This window comes from Oxyura jamaicensis, chromosome 5 (assembly GCF_011077185.1).
Source record: "Oxyura jamaicensis isolate SHBP4307 breed ruddy duck chromosome 5, BPBGC_Ojam_1.0, whole genome shotgun sequence".
Classification (NCBI taxonomy): Eukaryota; Metazoa; Chordata; class Aves; order Anseriformes; family Anatidae; genus Oxyura; species Oxyura jamaicensis.
The window spans coordinates 49,506,752-49,527,696 of NC_048897.1; the positions used below are offsets into that span (position 1 = coordinate 49,506,752).

Below are 20,945 nucleotides of genomic sequence, written 5' to 3' on the forward strand. Positions count from 1 at the left end.
TCAGGAGTGAAATTTATCATGCTTGAGAAAGAAGTCTTAAAGGTTATACCACCCTTCCAGGAAAATTGTCATTTATATTAATATTTTTTTATTCAAAGTTTGTTCTGGCTTGAAAGTCTCATTATTAAAAAAAAAAAAAAAAAAAAAGTGAAATATGACATGACATAGAACTATTTTACAAACACATGGCTGACTTACAAAAGAAACAGTTATTCTATTTTGGTTAAATCATTGTTAAGATATGACAACTTGCTGGTCCCCCCATTCTACACATTTCTATTGCTTACAGAAAAATCAGGCACTGATGTCGAAATAAGTTGCTGGTGGGTGAGACTGTCTTTATTTAGCATTTATTTATTAAAATAAACAAATAACCATCATTCTTGATACATACCTGCACAGACAACTGAGGGGGATCCTTTTTCTCTGATCTCATCTCTATCACAGCTATGTTTGGTTTTTTTATCTCACCTGGAGGCTTTGGTGGTACTTGAGGAAGAGATGTCGTAACTGTAACAGGATGGGGTTTACCTATAACTACTCCAGCAGGCTGCAGGGAAACGTCACTAATTTGGGTTTGACCTAATAAAAAAAAATAAAAATGTTTATATATATATATATATATATATATATATTTAAAACAAATCTGTAAATTAATAAACTAAGTAAAATTCAATTGTATCAGTGTTTTACATGAAACAGACTAAGATCTCATGCCCAATTACAGAACAAGTCTGTATTTTACCCATTACCACTGACTTATGCACTATGCTTCACCTAGTAAATTTATGACTTTCTGAGCAAAAACCGTAAAACTTGCCACAGGCATTTTTTGCAACTATTCAGTTTACTTGACTAGGGTGACACCTATTGCTGAAAATAAGAATAACTACACTGTTTTTGTCAGTCAAAAATCACATACCATGCTCCTGCTCCCCTCACATTTTTTTAACTATATTCAAAATACTATTACACTTAGGTTAGTATCCATCAAATTTTGATTTGAGACTCCCTTACTTTTTTATTTAATAACTATCATCTTTAAATGATAGTTAAACATAATAGTAACCTTTCCTGAACCACGGCTTGTATAGAGGTTCTACTGGAAATCCAAAAATACAGAAGCCATGAAAATGAATTAGTGTGTTTTGGCAGAAATTGTTGGGCTGAAGTCATGGTAAATGTTGAATTTGAGCCCTAATGGTTCGGTTCCTATTTAAACAGATACCAAACTTAAAGCCAGAATATGAGCCCTAGAAATGGAAAGCATACCAAAGAAGGTATCTACAGCTACACAAATTCCATACACCTCACCCAGGGTGTAGCCAGATATCCAGCACAAAGAATTAAAAGAACCAGCACATTTCAAATGTTCTCCCACAAACATTTCCCACAAGAAAGGAAGATGTAAATCTCACGGACCAGGGCAAATCACTGACTTGAGAAGATGGAAGATGCATTTCCAAAAATAGCACATATTAACCTACATGCATCCCTTCTAGAGGTTATTTGTTCCTACCTAGTGGAATAGCCATAGGAATTAGGTGACCTTCAAGTGGACCGCAGCCAGCTGGTGCATCTTTACTTGGACTAAAAAGATATTGATTTTCTTGAGTAAGTGCATATAAAGGACGCTGGGTTTTGGGACTGGTTACTACCTTCTGTGCATGAGAACAAGTCTGTGTTCTTGCTGACTTTACCTTTGTACCTGAAACGAGCCAGATAAATTGCACAGGTCAATGCATGTCCTAACACAGTAACATCACACATTACTAAATTAACCCTTCAACTGATACAGCTACAAATTTTTGCTGTGGAATATGGAGGGAATGAGGGTGGGAGACTGGAAGGGCAGAATCTAATAGTGCTATGTCAACTATCTTAGTACTGACAGCAGTAAATGAGTTAAAATTATACTTTTTGAGTAGCTAAATCTGTATATATATATATATATATATATATATAAATATCTTAGACTTCTATTGTTACTGATCATCACCCTTCATGTATAAATAACCAGTTTACACTTCAATAAACACTTTTTTTAGCTTTGTTCATATTTAATATATTTCTAATTAATTGAATAATAAAAGTCAACATTTAGGGATAATAAAGATTGATTACGTGACTTTTAAGAATGCAGACAGAAGTAAGCCAATCCACTCGGAAGAGTGGCCTTTTAGTGCACAAAGAGTATGGGTTATAAGCATACAAGCAAGAACAGCAAGTCATAACTCTTCAATCAGAAAATACAGATCAGAAAGAAGTGTCTGAAAAAGACTTTAACGTCATGCTGGATAAGCAAAGCAATGAGAAAACAATACAATGTTGTGGTCAAGTGGATAAACATAGTCCTCCTATCTCAACAAGACAGAAGTAAGGTGGAACAGATGACTTTCATCTATGACAACACAGCGTTCAGTTCTAACCCTGTATCTCTGTAAATATTAAAATAGATTGGGCATTAAAATACCATTTTTTTTAGGGAAGTCAACTGGAAACTGAAGTAGCTGGAAACTGAATGCAAATACTCACTGCAAATCAGATACTAAATTTAAAGTGTCCCATTTACTTTTGAACCGTAAGCCACGGGGAGAAGTAATTAAGGGCAGAATTTCTCATGTCTTTAAATGATGCACACATGCCTTCCTTCAAGCATAGATTAGCCAGAAAAATCATTCTTTAGTCAAAGACAAATTACTGGACTCAGTAACATAAATAGATACAGTTCAGTGGCTTGTGATTTAGGAGAGGTCGTACTACATGATCTAACAGTCTCCCCTGGCCTTGAACTTTTGAGTAAAAACAGAAATTGGCAACGTATCTGTAATACCGCCAACTTGTAAAAACAAGGTTCTCACAGTAAGAATGATTAAGTACTGTATACACGCAGCACCTCATTTTAATTGCTTTCAACTTTTCATTTCCCCCTGAAAAGTTTATTTGCACTGGGCAGAAACTAGACATTTAATTAAACTTAGTTTTAAAAACCTGATGTTTACACATATGTATTAGTTTGAATTATGCAAGAAAACAACTCCGGCTTTTTTTTTTCCCCTCTAAGAAATTCTCTCTTGCTCATTAAAGTGTGAATAGCTGGATTTTTTCCTAACTTCCCAGAAGAAACCAAGCACTACAGCACTAGTCACTACAGTTTATTTGCAAAGAAAATGGTTGAGAAAGTTATAAAATGACTGAAAAGAGGCTCTCCAGATGGCCATTTCAGTCTTAAATAAACATCCTTATTCTAACAGTAATTTAAAACAAGCTCAGTGGACTGCTCTAACAAAAAAGAGTCATTTAATAAGTCTGGATTTTCCAGCCAATCAAGCTCAAGGCCAACTACTTGCAATAATTTTAAAGCCTTTTATCACCTGGTACATCAAGGCCAGGAAGGGAATCTCTGGGTGCAATTCCATGAAGGCAGAAACTAACCATGTCTAATACATGCAAGATTTTTTAAAGAGCCTCATGCTTTCAAGTGCTTACTCAATTTTATTTCATTTTATTTACACTTTTATTATAGAGGAGTAGGGATCTGTTTCTAATTTTATTAGTTATACTTTCCTGCTGTAACTGCCTCTTTCAGAATAGCAGTCCACAAAAACATCCAACAATTTTGTCATCACGAGACACATGTGGAACATTGAAGTATTCCTTTTCCATTTTATTAGCAAGATGCAGGAGAGCACAAAAGTTAAGCAACCTGACCAACTGTCACATAAAAGTCAAAGACAAGTAATGCCAGCATCAAAACAAAGGTTGACCTCAGTCTAAAGCCATCAAAGTTAGAAAACTTGGAAATAGGTTAAATATTAATAGGAGCACTATTGTTGTAAATTACACACCAAAGAAATTCCATCTTCTTCCTTTCTTCCCTTAGATAAGGATACAAGGGTGCCTTGTTTTGTATCTTGACAGCAAATAAAATAAATGCAGTTTTCTGTAACTGCAGTCTGATGTGAAATGGAGAAATTATTTTTATGATGGCTTTATTATTGCAAACACACGTGTGGCTGCACTGCTGTAGTATGACTTAATGACTTGGAACAGTATTACTTTGGGTAAGGGCTATCCAGAGTTCATTCTGTTTTCAAGCAAATACCTTTTAAACTGTATTTGCCACATTCAGGAGACCTGGAAGATTAAATGCAGCATGGATTCAGTACACAGTTTTCTCTTTCACTTACTATTTGCCTCCAAAAGAAACCAAGCTAAAGCACAGCAGCAGCTTATTACAACCGCATGCAATTTGTACCTTTAAATTTCACCACCACTACCAAATTAAACATGCCAGCAGTAGGAAATCCCTAGTGTCAAAAGATCAAATGCACTACTTCTTAGGATAATTGGATTTACGTGGGGGTGTCGGCAGGGATGTGGGGACAACACCCAACACACTTGTCCTGTCTCTTCATGAGGTATTATTTCTGAAATGATAAAATTGGGCTCCCTGGAAAGGTTGTGACCTCCAAAAGACAAGAACCCTATAAATCAAGATGAAAAATGTCATTCAGGACTCAGCAAAAGTAAAACTGCTGATTCAATGTTTAAAGGAGTGTCTGTTCTCAGTCCAAATCTTTGAGGTCACTGTAGTGTAGCATTAACTATGAGGTTACTAAGTGCTTACTAACATACATTTTATTCAAAAAACTATGTACAGAATAAACTAAATTACAGGTGTGCAGCACTGCCAGTAGAGTCAAAAAGAGTGATATATCATACTGATCCTTCAAATGAGCACCCTGTCATTTCTAAAAACAAGGCAGATCTTTCAAGAGAGGTCAAATCAAATATACAAGTGACAGGACTAGTAGTTTTCATATACCAAGTTTTCACCAGTTAAAAAAAAAAATCAGTTTTCAGAAGTCTTTTTGATCTTTACCAAGACTACACAACGTGTTTTCAAAGGAGTTTTGAGAACTGCAAATACTTTCTACCAATAACACTTTTTCCTCGTGGATCACAACTGAGTTATAGAGCAGTCATAAGAAAAGTGCCAGGAAATCACCTAAAGACTACACTATTCCTAACACCACATTCTCGTACTATTTTGAGGATTTCACACTATGGATGTACACCGTAACAGAAAAAAATAATAGCAGTGCTAGTCTCCAAAGACATAAATTCAGTGTTTTATACCATACATTTTTATGGCCTAAAAACATGGTCTCGTTAAGTGGCTGCCTTTGTCATATTAATGTCTTATTTCATACAGAATATTTTGACAGTTATAATGAAAACACTATTTTAAAAAAGAAGTGACAGTTAAGACTACACCAAGTGTATTTTTACTGCATGAGTGCCATCAGCATGAGAGCAAGAAGTGAACAGAAAAGCTAACAAATACTGCACTCTTTTTCCACTGATGCTCACCCTATAATCTTGATTGTGCCCACCATCACTTTAACCGCCTCTTAAACTTAATACAATATTTCCCTTGATGATGATCCTTTATCCATATCAATTTGCTCGCTCTCTGATGCAGGGAGAAGATAAGAAAAATCCTTGTTTGTTGTTTATTTTCCTTCTGCACTCCACTGTTGTTTTCTTTGCTGAGATTTTCTAGTCCTCACTGTTTTGTTGTTATCTTGCAATCTTTTTTTTACCTCCTAACAACGTGTTAGGATTACAATCTTTTTTACCTCCTAACAACTTTCAATAAAGGAAACCAGTATCTTGACTACACTCTTTTCTGTACAGATACAGAGAGGAAGAGCAGTCGCCCTCCATTGCTTCAGTCATAATGTAAATAACAGTGCAACCACTTCGGAAAATTCTTTGATTATACTTCATCCTTCATAACAAGCATCCTTGTTATTAACAGTAACAGTAGTAATGACCTCTAAGTCTCCCCTTAATCCTACACATTCGTTTTTCTGACAGATCTATTATAGATTAATCTTAATCACCATATTAAGAAACAGAAGGTTTTGAAAAGATAACTGGAAAATAAAACAGATCCCATTAGAACAGACAAATCTAAGATGTACAATTTCAAGCTGTTAATGATTTGTGAAAGACTCAACAAAAATTACTGAGAGAATTCCACAAAGATATCAACTGTGAGAAGATTCAGAGCAAAAGGCCTCTAAAACAGACAACAGGAACTCATATTCTGTAAATCTACTTCAGATACAATCCTACACTTTCTATACCTCCAGCATAAATACCTAAGCAAACACTGAATTTGTTTTCCTTCTGCACTCCACTGTTGCTTTCTTTGCTTAGATTTTCTAGTCCTCGCTGTTTTGTTGGTACCTTGCAATGTTTTTTTACCTCCTAACAACATGTAAAAACAACTTTCAATAAAGAAAACTAATATTCTTTAAAAAATCAATTTTAAAAACTGAAATAAAGACTATTTTTAATGAATGGATGAATTTTACTAGAGTACACATTCATTTCTACTAACTCAAGATAAAGTTTAGCTACACTTACCTGTGCCAGATACAATTTAATTTCTTTTAATTTAAATATTCCTAATAGGTTTGAAAATTAGAACCTTCTGATCTTAATGCTTTGTACATAAGTAATGAATAAAATTCATTATCAACTAATAAACTTCATCAATTAAATAACACGTTAGTACAAAAAAAGTTATACCCTGCATTTAAATCTGACTTGAGTAACAAAAGAAGACTTATTTCTATTTAGTGAACTGAACCAATGCTTCTGATTAACGTCCTTCAGTATTTTCAGGTTAATAGATGTCATCTTCATCCCAATAAATTTCAATTTTCATTTCTCAATTCACATATTCGAGGTGGGAAAAGCAGTATCAGGCTTCTTTAATTTTCCAAATCTCAAAAGTTTTCTTAACTCTGAATAAGTTAAGTGAATTAAATGACATGACTGGATAAACCTTACACAAGGAATACACATCCCTCACTAACCTTTATCAAAAGCTGGGTTAGTCTTTCAACTTCCGGGCACTCTTGTAATTACTTTCAATTACTTTCAGCAATTCAGTTTAAGACTTGTGCAACAATAAATATATTTATAAACTTAACAGTAGTGTAAGTATGAACTGGACAAGCCAAAATAAGTGAGGTACACGGCAAAAAAGATCTGAAGACCTGCTGTTATTGTTTAGTTTTGAAAGGAGTATCCTGTAACGCTCCTCCAATTGCTTAGGCATTAAATTGAAGAGCAGGGAAACACAAGGAATGTAAGGAATTCCTAATAGAAAAAAAAATGGGAAGGAACATATTGTTCACATTTAGGAATTACTTACCTCTAACACACTCTATCACTTTGGGTCTCTGAATTTTAGATTTGGGAGAGGGAGAGTTGAATCTCAGATATGGTGCTTTTTTAAGCGTGCTACGATGGCCTTGGTAAACTGGTTTTCCATAAACTTGGCTGAGATACTCTTCATTTTGTACCACTGCACTTCCACCAACAGCTCCCTATCACAAAAAAAAAAAAGTTCACAGTTCTTAATGTATGAGAAATTGAAAACAAGAGTAGTGTTACTAAAGTCTAGGGATAAAAAAAAGTAAGAAGCTTTGCATAAAGGCATTGCACGGACACATTGAAACTTCTGTATACAGAACACCAACAGCCAGATGATACAGCAGGTTCTGGATAATCCAAATTTGTTAACATAACAATGAATTCTACATTGTTATGCAATGACAATTCTGACAAGAAAAAAAACACTGGACAGGACCATCATTTTCATTAAAAATTACTAGTCACACAAACATTTTTTTTTCCACACAAATCCTACAACCTAAAACAAAGCAGTCATTACCAAATAGGAAACAATTACTTGGGAACTCACATCTTCCCTTTTTAGCTTCCTCTGCAAACTTCCAGAAGAAAAGTAAGTTCTAAAACTCTGTTTGCTCATGTTATCTTCTGCTTGCTTCTGCAATGGCTTAGCTACAGATAAAAGCTTCTTTGTTGAGCATCCTTGAATTTTCTGAGGTTTTGATTTACTTTCTTTATTGGTCTTCATAGCCTTCATGTTCGGGGCTCTCCTGATCCATGGGACCTTTTGATCATATTTCACTTGCTCCATATCATTTCTTACCATTTCAGCCTAAAGATAAAACAAACAGCAAAAGGAGATTTTATCTTCAAGGCTATCAGAAGAGTTTGTGGATAACTTTGAAGATCTAAGAAATGGCCTGTGCTTTTTTTATGTTATCGAGCAACTGTGACCAAGTGATTTTCATTAAGCAACGAATGTTTTAGAATAGAGGCAAATACTGTGTTATAGCAAACTACATGCTAGTAATAATAAGCTGTTTTCTCATGTTTTTGAGTTGTGAATGAATCATGCTTAATTATCAACATGAAAGAGCAATGTTAGATGAAAAAGCATGACGCAAGAAACCTGAACTCATTTTTTCCCCAGCCATACCTGGATTTCTGCACTGATTGCCTTAATCCACTCATCCACGGTCTTTCTGATACGTATCTCCTCCGATATATCTCTGAAATAAAAGAAGGAACTATTTTAGGACAGTGCTTCTTAAATTTCATTGATTCATTCCTGGGGATGCAGTGGCATTTTCTACTGAACATAATAGAAACAAAAACCCAGAACACAGAGAAAGTAAGATTATGCAATGTCTACAGTCTCCAAAAGACACTGAGCATACTTTACCTGAACTTTCTAAACCTAAATCTGTTCTTACGTAATGCCACCTACAAAAACTCTCCTGTCAATACATGCTAACATTATTACAAAGATCTCTGAACAAGTGGCAGCCATGCGTCAGTTCCTATTTTGATTAGAAGTTGGTAAAACAGGACTACAAAAACATTCCTACTCAAAAGATAAAAAGCAGATTATCTAAAAGATAATTATAGCAGATATCACGTCTGAAAGATCTTTACATGAAGCGTTACCTTTCCCAATATTTCAGTTGGAAAACTATGATTGATTGAAGTAGGTGTATTTAACACAATTGACCACCAATTGACAAGCAAAAGTTTAAAAAACTGCTGTGTGATGACTAATTCTTTAACATTTACAGGCTTACGAAGCCTCTTCAGCTCTGAATGATGACGTTACTGTTCTGTCTTCCTGTTACTGCAAATTTGTCTACAAAAAGCTAAGTAAGTTTTTTAGTCCCTGCTACCGACAGCTGAACAGTTTGTCCAGCTGTTAGTCTGACAATTCAGCTTCAAATTCTGGAGCACAGAACATCCAAAGAAGTAACAGGTACCTATCAAAAAAATTCAATTCATGTCACAAGGTTCAAAAAGCATTTAAAGATCAAGATTATCACATCATGACTTCTAAGAAGAGTCAATCAATAAATCCTTTTTTCCCCCAGGGAACTGCAGTAGTTCTTCAATATATGGAATTCAAAAATTTGTAAGAGAGGTAATAAGAGGTGAGCACGTGGAATGAATAGTCACACAAAGCACTGAATAATAGGCTCTAACCTGTTCGTTGTCAAGGCATTAATAAACGTATACATTGCATCCCCATCTTTTGCACGAATAATGGCTTCCAAGTTTTCTTCAAGAACTTTTTTACTGCTTTGAACTCCTCTCAAAATCCTTTCAGCTTCCCTCAGTAGAGATTTTGGTGCTTTAACATTTTGAAGGATGGACGGTTTAACAAGCTGATGATGTTCAGGAAGATCAGATGCAGTGGCAGGGTTTTTTGACTGGAATTGAAACAGAACCACTAGCTTTTAATCAGAGTTTTAATTCACTTTGCTACACACTGATCAGAATTCCTATTAATCTGTTATCTGTTCAAGTCCCAGCAGATGAAAGACTGTCCACATGTATTATCAGCAACTTCAGTTACTCAAGAACTTTCGGTAGATTGCAAATACATTCAAAAGCCAAGTGGGATGATTAAAAGGACTCTGATGCTAATCTATAACGTACCAACTTGGAGAAGCAACATAAAGCTAATGTGAAAGGATGGCACTTGGATATATGCAGGAGGTACTACATGCAAATCTGTCCATGTAACAGTAAAGTATGATTAAAAACATAGTAAAAACCAAAGTTCACTAAATATATGCAGTCATTTGGCAACGCTGTCCCAGGAAACACTAGGCAATATATGTAAGTTTTAACAGCAAAGCACCACACCTCAGCAGTCACCATGATCCTCTCTCCCTTTTGCTGTCTTTTAATTTTCATAAGAAACTATGCTTCATGAAGCAACTATCAGCTTTTTACTTGTGTACTCCTATGAATTTCACCTAAGAAATACAGATACACGTTCAACGTTAAAATGATGTAGACTTGCCAATTAGACCCAGAGAATGAAATGGCAATTATATTAGCATTCCACGCCATGCCTGTTCAAGGAGGAAACTTTCTGACTTCTGCATCATTTCCTCAAGATAGTTCATTAAGACTGAATAAGACAAGACAATGTACAAGTTCAATCTTACTTTGAATAATGTAATCTGTACATAATAGCAACTTTTTTTTCAAAAAACAATATAGATATGCAATAGTTACCATAGTGTTATCTCATTGCAAGCAAATTCAAAACAGTTTCAGTACTATACTCTTAAAAAAAAAAATAAATTCAAAGTATACCTTAATAAGATCATTCATGTCTGATTTCCATAAATCTGCTTCCTAAAAAGACAGAAGAGATCTTGAAATGTATATAAAAGACAGAGCCATCAAGGTAAAATCTAGAGTGGATATCCGATCAATTTAAATGGGCACAATGAACTTCTTGTGAACACCTGCACCTCACAAAACACTTCTTTTGGGTTAGAGCACCACCTTCTGTTCCATCTCCACCTATCTCAGTTACCTCAGACCTTCCATTTGGTCATGGTAAGCTAGTGGTCATTCATCCCAAGCATTTATTCTCTAACTCTACAGATCTCAAGCAATGATAAGAAGTCATTAGCCAAGTACCTAGTTGATTCAGCCTCACATGTGTTGAAGTCATCTTTGTCTTCCTAGTGGCATTTTTTCTTCAAGAAAGAAAAAATTTGAAGCCATTTACGTCCGCTCTATCTTACCCACCTTTCCTTCTCCTGTCTCACCCTGTTCTTGCCTATACTAGGGTATGTTATTCAGTTGAAGTTTTTAGAAGCAGTGGTATGCAAATATTTGTGATGTAAAAGGGGCACATGACATTGGTTCTCTTACTAATAAGAAAAGTTAAAAATGCCATCCACTAACATGCTACAAAAATCTGTGAAATGGGGTATCAACTTTATCAACTCTACTCTAAGATACGATGAGATTAAGCTATGTTTTCTGAAGATACAGCAACACTTTATGTAAAGAAATGGCAAAAGGAGAAAGGAATTAATTTAAATCATCCCTAATGTTAAAGTACATGAGTAGAACATTGAGCTTCCCCAGATGGAGCTGTTAACATCAGCTCTGTAGCTCTAACATCATGGGAAGAGAGCCAGCAGAAAACAAGCACTGAAAATATTCAAATACCTTCAAGTAAAATGAATAAATATTTTTTATTTTTCACTATCTTATATATGGTAGAATGGAAGTAAGATTCTCTACAGTCTAGGCTATTGCACACCCATTGCAACATCATTACCCAGGTTCAAATCCCTTCAACATTTAAAAAAAAAAAAAAAAAAAAAAAAAAACTATTTCATGCCATTGTGAACAAATGTCAGTCTTACAAGTTTTTCTCGGCATTTTTTAATTCCCCTTATTCAAACTCTGGGACATTCTAGCACTATGTACTTTACCTGTACAATGTTGTGCATTTGTTTTCTTAACTGGCCAAGATCTTCAAGTAAATCATCTGCTTTTTTCACCGTTTTCTCAATTGAACTGCAATTTTGGAAGGGCCTTTCAAAAGCAGGGCATGAGTCTACATGCAAAGCAGTAGGCCTGATAGGAGAAATACTCGTTATTATAAGTTTCATGGCTCCTCACATGGCCCAAAAAAGTAGCTGACTGACACTGCACATGAACGTACCAAACCTTTATGCAAAACAGAATTTGCTTTTTCATCTGAGGTTACAGACTGGTTACCGAGTTCTCTGTTTATTACTTAACACCTCGAGCTGTATGCTTGCGTTTTGAACAGTGAAACTACATTCAAAATTCAGATCTAGCAGAGCAGCATTTTAACTTTGAAAACCTGTCCATTTGAAAAAAAATCATGCTTTTGTTCATACTATCATAAGACAGTATATCTTTAGGCATTTCTCATTATATTCCTGAAATATAATTGAACCACCCCAGTCTCAACCCACCTTCAATCTCATTAAAATTTAAAAACAAAAAATATTCCTCAATTTAGGGTTGTTGCATTTATTTACCTGTCTATCTTGGAATGCCAGCTCGTTTGATTATTGTTTAACGTTGCCTTCTCAGAAGAATCCCTTTGTCTCACTAGAGGTTCTTGAGGATTCAGAATATGCTCAAGAAGTCTCCCTCCACCTACAGCAGAACAGAAGAAAAAGTTACATGTACTGTTAAGTTTGTTCAGTACATATAATACTTTCTTTTCAAAGAATCACAGAATAGTTTGGATTGGAAAGGACCTTAAACATCATCTAATTCCAGCCCCACCATGGGCAGGGACACTTTCCACTAGATCAGGTTGTTCAAAGCTCCATCCAACCTGGCCTTGAGCACTTCCAGGGATGGGGCAGCCACACCTTCTCCTGGCAGCCTGTTCCAGTGTCTCATCACCCTCATAGTAAAGATTTTTTTTTCTTATATCGAATCTAAATCTCCCCTTTTTTTAGTTTAAAATCATCACATCTTGTCCTATCACTACACTCCCTAACAGAGTCCCTCCCCAGCTTTCCTGTAGGTCCCCTTTAGTTACTGGAAGGACACTCTAGGGTCTTTCCCTTCTCTTCTCCAGATTGAAGAACCCAACTCCCTCAGCCTTCGTAGGAGAGGTGCTCCAGCCCTTTGATTGACTTTGTGGCCTTCTTTTCCTTTCCAAATATTTTACTCTTCTGTAACACACAAGGATAGTATTTTTTTATTTTTATTATTATTTTTTAAATAAAAATATTTTTAAAATATATTTTTTAAATAAATGCTTACTTTAGATATGACAAGTCACATAAGAACATTCACCCTGATCTATCTTACTGTGATTGCTTTATCTTAGAAGAGTCAAAAAACAGATGAATGAAACCATGAGAAGCAATTAACTGAGTCACAGAGGAACATTTTGTCCATAGGGTCACAGATTTGTTCTTCTTCCTTCACCTGGCTTCATTTATTCTTGGGCCCAGAGAACAAAGTGACAGCATTGAAAAACAGAGAGACAGAAGCAGCAATCTAAGAAAAATCTGATGAAGACACCAACTGGCATTTTGTCTGTGATGGTACAAGTACAATGCCTGGATCTTTTAAATGGTGGTCTTCTGTCTTTAGATCCTCAAGCAATTCTCCTAAACACTAACTAAAAAAGGTGCTTTACTTTTTGATGAAATGTTCAAAACCAAGTTTCACACCTTTGATTCACAAATTGATCTCATGTAGTAAAAAGAAAATGATTCATTTTGCTTTGCACATGCTATTTTAATTGCTGTAACCCAGGGACTCAGTGGATGCACTTGTGGGAAAAAGGAAAATTCAGCCAGTGATAGCAAAGTTACTGAATAGCTTTCCCATTTTACTTTATTTTATATCATCTTCTTTAAACCTGATGAGTAGTTACTGTTTTTAACTTTCCAAGTCGCAGTATATTTCAGTGACAAATTCTGTCTAAAGCTATAGGACAGCACGGTACTGTCATTAAATCTTTAGCTGGTTACGAGTAACTGACACATTTCCAACACAAACCTTTCCCAAACGCACTTTCCAATATTCTGAGTGCAAGTATCTAAGTGCTAGCCACCCAACAACTCAGAAGAGGGAGGAACACACAGAATAAACCCCAGACCATTCTGCTCATGCCAGTGGAGGACAGGAGTAACTTACTCACCATACCTTCATGTGTGGATTTGGGAACATTTTCCTTTTCTGTTATAGGGTTTTCTTTCCTTGAGATTTTCACACTTTTTGATACAGGTTCCGGAACATAACTCCGAGGAACTGGTGTCTTTAGAGGAGATTTTTGTGTATGAATGCCACTACTCTGGAACTGACTTGAATAGGCTTCAGAGGGGGGAAAAATATATATAGTTATTTAAATATGTTAAGAATTCTCTTAATATGAAAACAAATTTGGAGAAAAAAATGCATGCCAACATTAAGAAATTTTCACAGAAATGCAAAATATTACAGCACTAGATTAAAAAAAAATAAATAGGAAGAAAATGTCCTATTTCCAAGTACTATTATAAAAGGATCAAAACAAACAAACAAACAAAAACAACTAACACTATGAGCTAGCTCAATACAACCTTCCACAAAGTTTATTTCTCAGTAAAATTGTTTGGTGTAAACCTAAGCCTCACAAATGAAATCAAATTGGTGCAGACTAAGCAGTTAAAAAGTAACAAACTCTCACTTTAATTTAAACCAGAACATATTCAGAATAAGTGTTTTATGATATATAGTATATTATGCCATAAAACCAATTACACAGCATAAATGTTTACTACTCACTGCTAATGCAGTGTGTAACCCGATGTAGATTGAAACAAAATCAATGCAGAACTAACACTGAAATTAAGATATTAAGAATTTGTCTTCACCTGGGACAGGTGGACCTCTGGTAGAAAATAAATTCTTCTGGCATGAAGATATATCATTGTTAGTAAGCAATTGCTGTTCTGCCTTCTCAGACTGTTTTGTCATGACGCTGGAAGACGGAAGGTGAATCTGCTGTAAGCCACCCATGTTGACTGCAGAACTAAGTAGATGAGACTAAAAGAGAAAAATTATAATGAATTTCTTATACATCCATTAGCTTCTCAATAAAACTAAACATGAACACTTGTCATGCAATCATATTAATCAGATTTTGATGTGATATTTAGAAGGAAAAAAAAAGGCATTTACAGTCTCAGAACACAAACATTCTTGCACATTACTCTTCCTTTCAAAGAAGCATGCAAGACTGTCCAAAGAAACAAACTAATTTTCCTTAGATTTTTAGTCTGACCAGCTAGTTACTAAATGAAAGTTCCCTCAATTAGCAAAGTTCTCACCAAATTCTTAGCGAAATGTTCTCATTCCCACAATTTTTGCATTAACTTTTTGCAGACAGAAGAATTACTGGGGGTGGGGGATGCAGGGAGAGGCAGCAGCAATCTGAAACAGGTGGATTTCAGATTTTCCAGAACCAGAAATAAACTTTTCCCAAAAAAGCTCTTGGTTCATGCACTGGCCTCTGGATCATACTTTTTTTCTAAAACTATGATCTAAATCAAATTTTAAAAACAAATGGTTATAATATTAACACTGAGATATAGACGAAATAAGCAAAAGCGTCTGCCATACCTGAATATTCATTTGTTGCTCCTGTAACTTTTCCAAATGCTGAATCCGTAGCTGCATTAAAGTATTCATTTGTTTTTCAAGCTCAGCAACTCTTTCATGACACTGGGGATTCTCATGCTGACTCTTCGTATTTGTTTGCCGTTCAGCAACACGCTGCAGTTGTCTGTCTGTCTCCTGTAGCTTATGAAGTAATGCTGAAACCGAGTTAACTTTTGCTTCCAAATCATTTTGAACCTAAGGGAAAAAAAAAAAAAAAAAGGCAAAACAAACAAAAACTTACTGTAAAAGAGGTGCAAGTGTGAAGAGAATAAAACACCCTTCCCATCATCATAGATGGATTTGCTTCCCAAAAGACTCAGAAGAAAAAGACCAGTTGGCTTTAATGTCTGGTGGCTTAGCAATACTATTAAATTATTCTAAAGGATAAATTAAATGGTCTCTGTCCATAGGCAGCCAAATCCCGCTAGTCAAATCCAACTTAGCTCTCTCTGCTGTAATGGTAAGTCTGAAATGACTAGCGTAGAAAGCGTTCCAGACATTCAATTCCCTTCGGTTCTACCACCAATCACTTCAAGCTTCCTTAGAAGATGCATTATTTTAAAGTGGGCAAAGAACAAATATTACTGCAAGCTACTTACTTTGAGAAGTGGAGCTGCGGTAGCGATGGCAGCAGCAGTTGCTGCTGCGATGGTTGTTGCAGGATCAGCTTCCCCATGTGTTGGCCTGATGTCCTGAGTAACAGTTTCCTTTCTTTCAGTGGAGGCATTTTCTAAGAGCTGTACCTTCACCTCCTTAAATACAGGAGTATTCTGAGTTCTGTAAAAATAAATAAGTTCCTATAAAAAGCATTGAAAGCAATGAGAGAGCATCAAAATGCCCTCCAAGCAAATGGTTTCCTACTCTTAGCACTGGAATCACTAAATATATAGGTATTTCTCCTTCATTTCCTTCTCCTCGATGTCCAAGGAAAAACAAATATTCTGATGTTTTAGTATGGCACAAGAATTTTCTTGGGGTTATGTTATGGTTTATAGTATAAAAAGCACTTCCATGTGATAACTGCAACCACAACGAAGGAGGTGTTTACAGGTTGTATTTCGCATAGTCTTCCTAAATAATTTTTGATTTTGAAGATTTCCAGCCTATGGATAAACAGCCTGTATTCTTATACATCTATAAAGACATCCTATGTGAGTTTGGCACTAGACGGCTTTTCTGTTGGAACAAATCTCGCCTGGCTCTTGTATCAAGAAAACATTAATTCATGTAGTTTAAAGACATTACAAAGATAGGCCAAATAAACAAGATATTTCAGTGACCTCTGAATGATAAAACAAACTGAAAACACCCTTATAGACAGAAAAATACTAACAGAATAAAAACCATAATACTCTTTCCTTACCAGCTATACATTTTAGTAGAAACTGATGAAGTATGTACTGTACGCACAAAAATAGAACAGCACAACAACATGGACTTACTTTTGCTTTAATACTGCTCTCAAAGCCTCCTTCTGGCCAGTAGCATACTGAGAAATAAAAACATCATCTGTGTGGAAGGACAAAAAAAAACATTTTGGTAAGTTAACTGACACAAAGCATCCATTGTAGAAGTAGACACAAAGTGTTATTGAAATACCAAGTAGGCAGCAAGCTTCACGTAACACAGTTTTACATGGTATCAAATGCCGTTATCACTAAAACCCATTTTGGTATGCTCTGAAAATGACAAGGACATTACTTTAACTTTGTAAAATGTGAAAAAGATTTCTATATAAATGGTAGCTTGAGCTCAGACTACCCATTTAGTAAAATCCTGCAAATTTCAACTTGAAATAAATGTAATTAAAACAATACTTTAGAACTGTGAACAAGTATTTTCCCACAGTCACCATGAACTACAACAAAATATTTTAATAGCTATTAATCATGCTAAAAAGTTTGCAGTCTCTCCTGCATCTACTGTTTGTTGGGCAGAGGTAATAACCCAAGATGCAGCAGGTTCACTGTTTCATTACTGCTAATTAGCCAGCTAGAACACATGCTGATAAGCCATCCAGCTGCTACCTCTGCAAGTCACAGAAGAGGAAACTAAAGTACTGCTTCTTGGCCTTAAACAGAGGTAGCGATTTCTGTTCCTTTTCTCTACCCAGACAAAGACATCCAAGAAATCAAAAGGAACTTTCCCTTATCCAAGGGAAAAGCATCGACAGTGTGATTTCCTATACGGTTAAAAATATACTCCTTAGTGTAGGTTGCTTGCTGAAAACATGCATTTATAGTATGCTTAGAACAGGAAAATAGATGCAAAAATAAAAATTCTCTACTCAGACATATGAATTTGTTCAATGAGCAAAGTGAGTCTCAGAGTTTCTAGTGCACTAGTGGAAGCCTCTCTCAGATTATCACATGAGCTACACAAGCTAGTAAAACGCCAAAAAAACTCAAGCATAAGTTGCAATGTTTAAAAATGTAAATTACGATCACCTTACTTTTTAGCAAAGACACCTCTGAATAATTGCACTCAAAAATTTCTATGTTCAAGAATATCCAAGATAAAATCAAAGCTTGGTTTTCCTCTAATCAATTTTCTTATGAAAAAAGGGCTGTTGCAGTACAGCAACTTGTCTTACCTTCAGGGCTTCTGCTATCTTCCAGTAGCACTGGATGTTTTTTTTGTACTACAGCTTCCTTAGTATAATCCTTCAAAACAAGAAGGGCAGAAAAGCACACATCAAAGCCTGTGGTAACAGTAGACAAAATTTTATAAGCAGATAGAATTTTTGAATATGTAAGTATAAGCAATTCCACAGTACTGTAACACATGGTCATGGAACAAGATACATTAAGGCTTACCTCTACCATAGTGCCATGTCAAGATCTCACATGACATTTTAGGAACAATAAAAGTATGTATTCTGTGTGCTGATTTTTTTTTTTTTAAAAAGTATTTTCCTCATTTATAACCAAAGAAGTAGTAGTGAAATTACGTATGTTCAGGCTTTGTACCTGATGTACCTAATCTCAAACAATTTGGGATTAGCCATGCTCATAGAATTAAATTCATGTGCCACTGACTGTGGAACTGCAGGGACAGAGATGAATTTCCTTGAAGTGGAAACCAGTCCAAGTCTCTGAGGAGTCATAGAGCCAAGTTAGAAAGGTAAAAATCTCTTCCTTAACCACGTTCGATGGTGTTGCATTGTAATAAAGTATTCCACCATCATCCTTTTGAGAACTTTTATTCAGCTTACTAAGTCTACTGAGCCATGAGGGGACTTTGCTGCAATCTTCTCACAGTGCAGACTAATTTTATCCTCAGGCATGCTCATTACTGAATGGAAGGTACTGAATGTAGACAAGTCTCCACTGCATGGAAAATACAACAAGTGAATAAAAAAAAAATAAATAAAAATTAAATCTTTTAATTATAAGCATTAAAGTGTTCCATATAAACTGATGTCCATTTCAATACCTATGATACAAAGAGGAAAACAAAAAAAAAACAACACCAACAAAACAAGAAGCTTTAAGTTTTCTAACAAATATTGGGCAACGTGCAACAGCATTTTCAGAGGAGGAATTGCACTAACTTTTAAAACCATACCTGGGTATTAAACATGCAACGGGTAGCAGTGCAGTAAATAAATCTCCTCCAAATACTTCAGCATGAAGATCTGCTAAGCTTTTACAGGAGCTACAATGTTTTGAGAAAAACTGTTCTCTTATGCCAAGATTGCAGGAAGCAACAGTAACTTTTCTTACCATCTGTGATACAAACAGGGGCTCTGCAACAGTTTCTACTGGAGGAAGATGTTCTGAGTGTCCTTTACCACTCTGGACTCCTAAAATAAAAGCAATTTTACTCTAGTTACAATGATTTTGAATGCATTCCCATTGTCCCTTAACTCAAATCTCAGTATTTTCTCTGTACCACTGAATATTTAAATATAATTATTTTCCTAACACAAATGACCACGGTCATCAACCTGAACCTTACAAATGTTAAAAGATTCTGTGAAGCTGGATTATACGCTTGTTCTACAGCACAATAAAAACCTCACTGAAGAAACAGAGTTTCTGAAAAATCAACAATGTCTAGTGAAAAATCATGTCTAAGGATCATAGGAACACAGAAAATCACTTGTTTAGAGAGACAATAATACTTATATGGCAACATCTTACAGAATGATACTGAGTACAGTACACGTTTTACTACTGTCAGACTAGTCTGCCTTCCTAGCACTATGAAACTAACATCTGGTGGAGCTGCTTGAGCCCTGATCCCCCCAAAAAACACCTTTCTAAACTCTAAAGAAACAAAAGGAGTAGTCTAGCTGGCTCGATCTAGCAGCACCGTATGTCAGTTTTTAATTTGATGAGTACAAGGAACAATGCTACAGCTTCTTATATGCTGGGAATGCGACATTTTAACTGTAAAATTTGTAATAAAGAAAAGGTATAAAGATTATTTAAAAAAAAAAAAAAAAAAAGGAGAGAGAGAGAGAAATTTGAATGGTTTAGTTAATATTACCACAAATAGTTTTTTAGAAGTTACAGAGAAGGATGTAATTCATTTTTTCATTTTGTTTACCTCATCTACACAAAACTCATTGGTGCAGACACTTGATCAGTATACGTGGTTTGTGCCATGGTGGTAGGGTTGAATTGGGATAAATTTCCTCTTTAGGTCCCTGTACAGACATAGTTTAGCCCTCTGATGCTACCTAACACCTTTCCTGCCTAATGTATTTGCAAAATGTGATGGGCTGATGATGATCGTGATTTTCCTGATAAGACAGCTTCATCTTTACAGACTCTGTCAGGACTGGAGCTCTGTTCATGGAGCTCTGATCCTGCAGAAGTTCCCTTCCACAGGAAGAATACAGTTATAGTCACAGAAGTTTGAGAATGCAAACACAACCTTTGAAAAAGTGCTACAGGAAGGCTGATGTAGACAGGACTAGAAGATTAAATCACTTCCTACATTATAAAGAGCCACGTAACTGAAAACAATACTTTATGATCCCACCGTGAAGCTAACCCGAGCGTCCCTACCACGCCCGTACCTCGTGCGGCGCTGCCGGCCACGGCATCAGCTGGCCGGCCGCAAGGAGCCCTGCCGGGCAGCGAGGCCGGGGCAGCAGCCGGCGTTCCACCTTTCCCCAAAGCCGCACGGGCCGCGGGGCCGGCAGAAGCCGCTCCGCGAAGCTTCTTCACAGCAACGGTCACTGCCTTAAGGCGGCCGCCGGCCCCCAGGGGCTGCTCGCGGTGGACGCTGGTGGAGCGGACGAGAACGTCGCCGGCCGTGAGGCTGTCCGAGGAGGCCTGGCTGACGCTGGAGTCTCTTTCCCCGTCCATGAGGCTCCCGCAGCGCGGCTCTCGGCGCTTTACACCTAGAAATAAAGGTTAAAAAAGGATTCTGGCACAACCCGCGGCCCTCAGGGCAGGGCCGGGCCTAGGCCGCAGCCCGCGCCCGGTCACCATGGCAACAGCGCCCGGTGCTGCCCGTAATGGCGCCCCGCTTCCGGTCTGGGGGACACATTAGGGCGCTGCACCGCGCAGGGGGCTGGGAAGGTAAAGGTGGCGGCGGGGCCG

General features: G+C 36.5%; 1 protein-coding gene across 3 annotated transcripts in view; it reads right to left on the reverse strand.

Moving 5' to 3' along the window:
• KIAA0586 (KIAA0586 ortholog) overlaps nucleotides 1-20,850 on the reverse strand; it is a 66,775-nt gene extending 45,925 nt beyond the window's left edge. For all 3 annotated transcript variants that reach the window (XM_035328175.1, XM_035328176.1, XM_035328174.1), the window contains exons 1-17: nucleotides 20,417-20,850; nucleotides 19,113-19,192; nucleotides 17,981-18,050; nucleotides 16,830-16,896; nucleotides 15,987-16,164; nucleotides 15,349-15,582; nucleotides 14,601-14,772; nucleotides 13,891-14,058; nucleotides 12,255-12,375; nucleotides 11,676-11,820; nucleotides 10,534-10,575; nucleotides 9,409-9,635; nucleotides 8,375-8,447; nucleotides 7,790-8,050; nucleotides 7,238-7,412; nucleotides 1,520-1,708; nucleotides 395-582 (exon numbers count right to left, since the gene is read on the reverse strand). In XM_035328175.1, coding sequence (XP_035184066.1) covers nucleotides 395-582; nucleotides 1,520-1,708; nucleotides 7,238-7,412; nucleotides 7,790-8,050; nucleotides 8,375-8,447; nucleotides 9,409-9,635; nucleotides 10,534-10,575; nucleotides 11,676-11,820; nucleotides 12,255-12,375; nucleotides 13,891-14,058; nucleotides 14,601-14,772; nucleotides 15,349-15,582; nucleotides 15,987-16,164; nucleotides 16,830-16,896; nucleotides 17,981-18,050; nucleotides 19,113-19,192; nucleotides 20,417-20,708 — 2,682 coding nt within the window. In that variant the 5' untranslated portion in view covers nucleotides 20,709-20,850. The remainder of the gene's footprint in view (nucleotides 1-394; nucleotides 583-1,519; nucleotides 1,709-7,237; nucleotides 7,413-7,789; nucleotides 8,051-8,374; nucleotides 8,448-9,408; nucleotides 9,636-10,533; nucleotides 10,576-11,675; nucleotides 11,821-12,254; nucleotides 12,376-13,890; nucleotides 14,059-14,600; nucleotides 14,773-15,348; nucleotides 15,583-15,986; nucleotides 16,165-16,829; nucleotides 16,897-17,980; nucleotides 18,051-19,112; nucleotides 19,193-20,416) is intronic.
• Nucleotides 20,851-20,945: the final 95 nt, after the last annotated feature.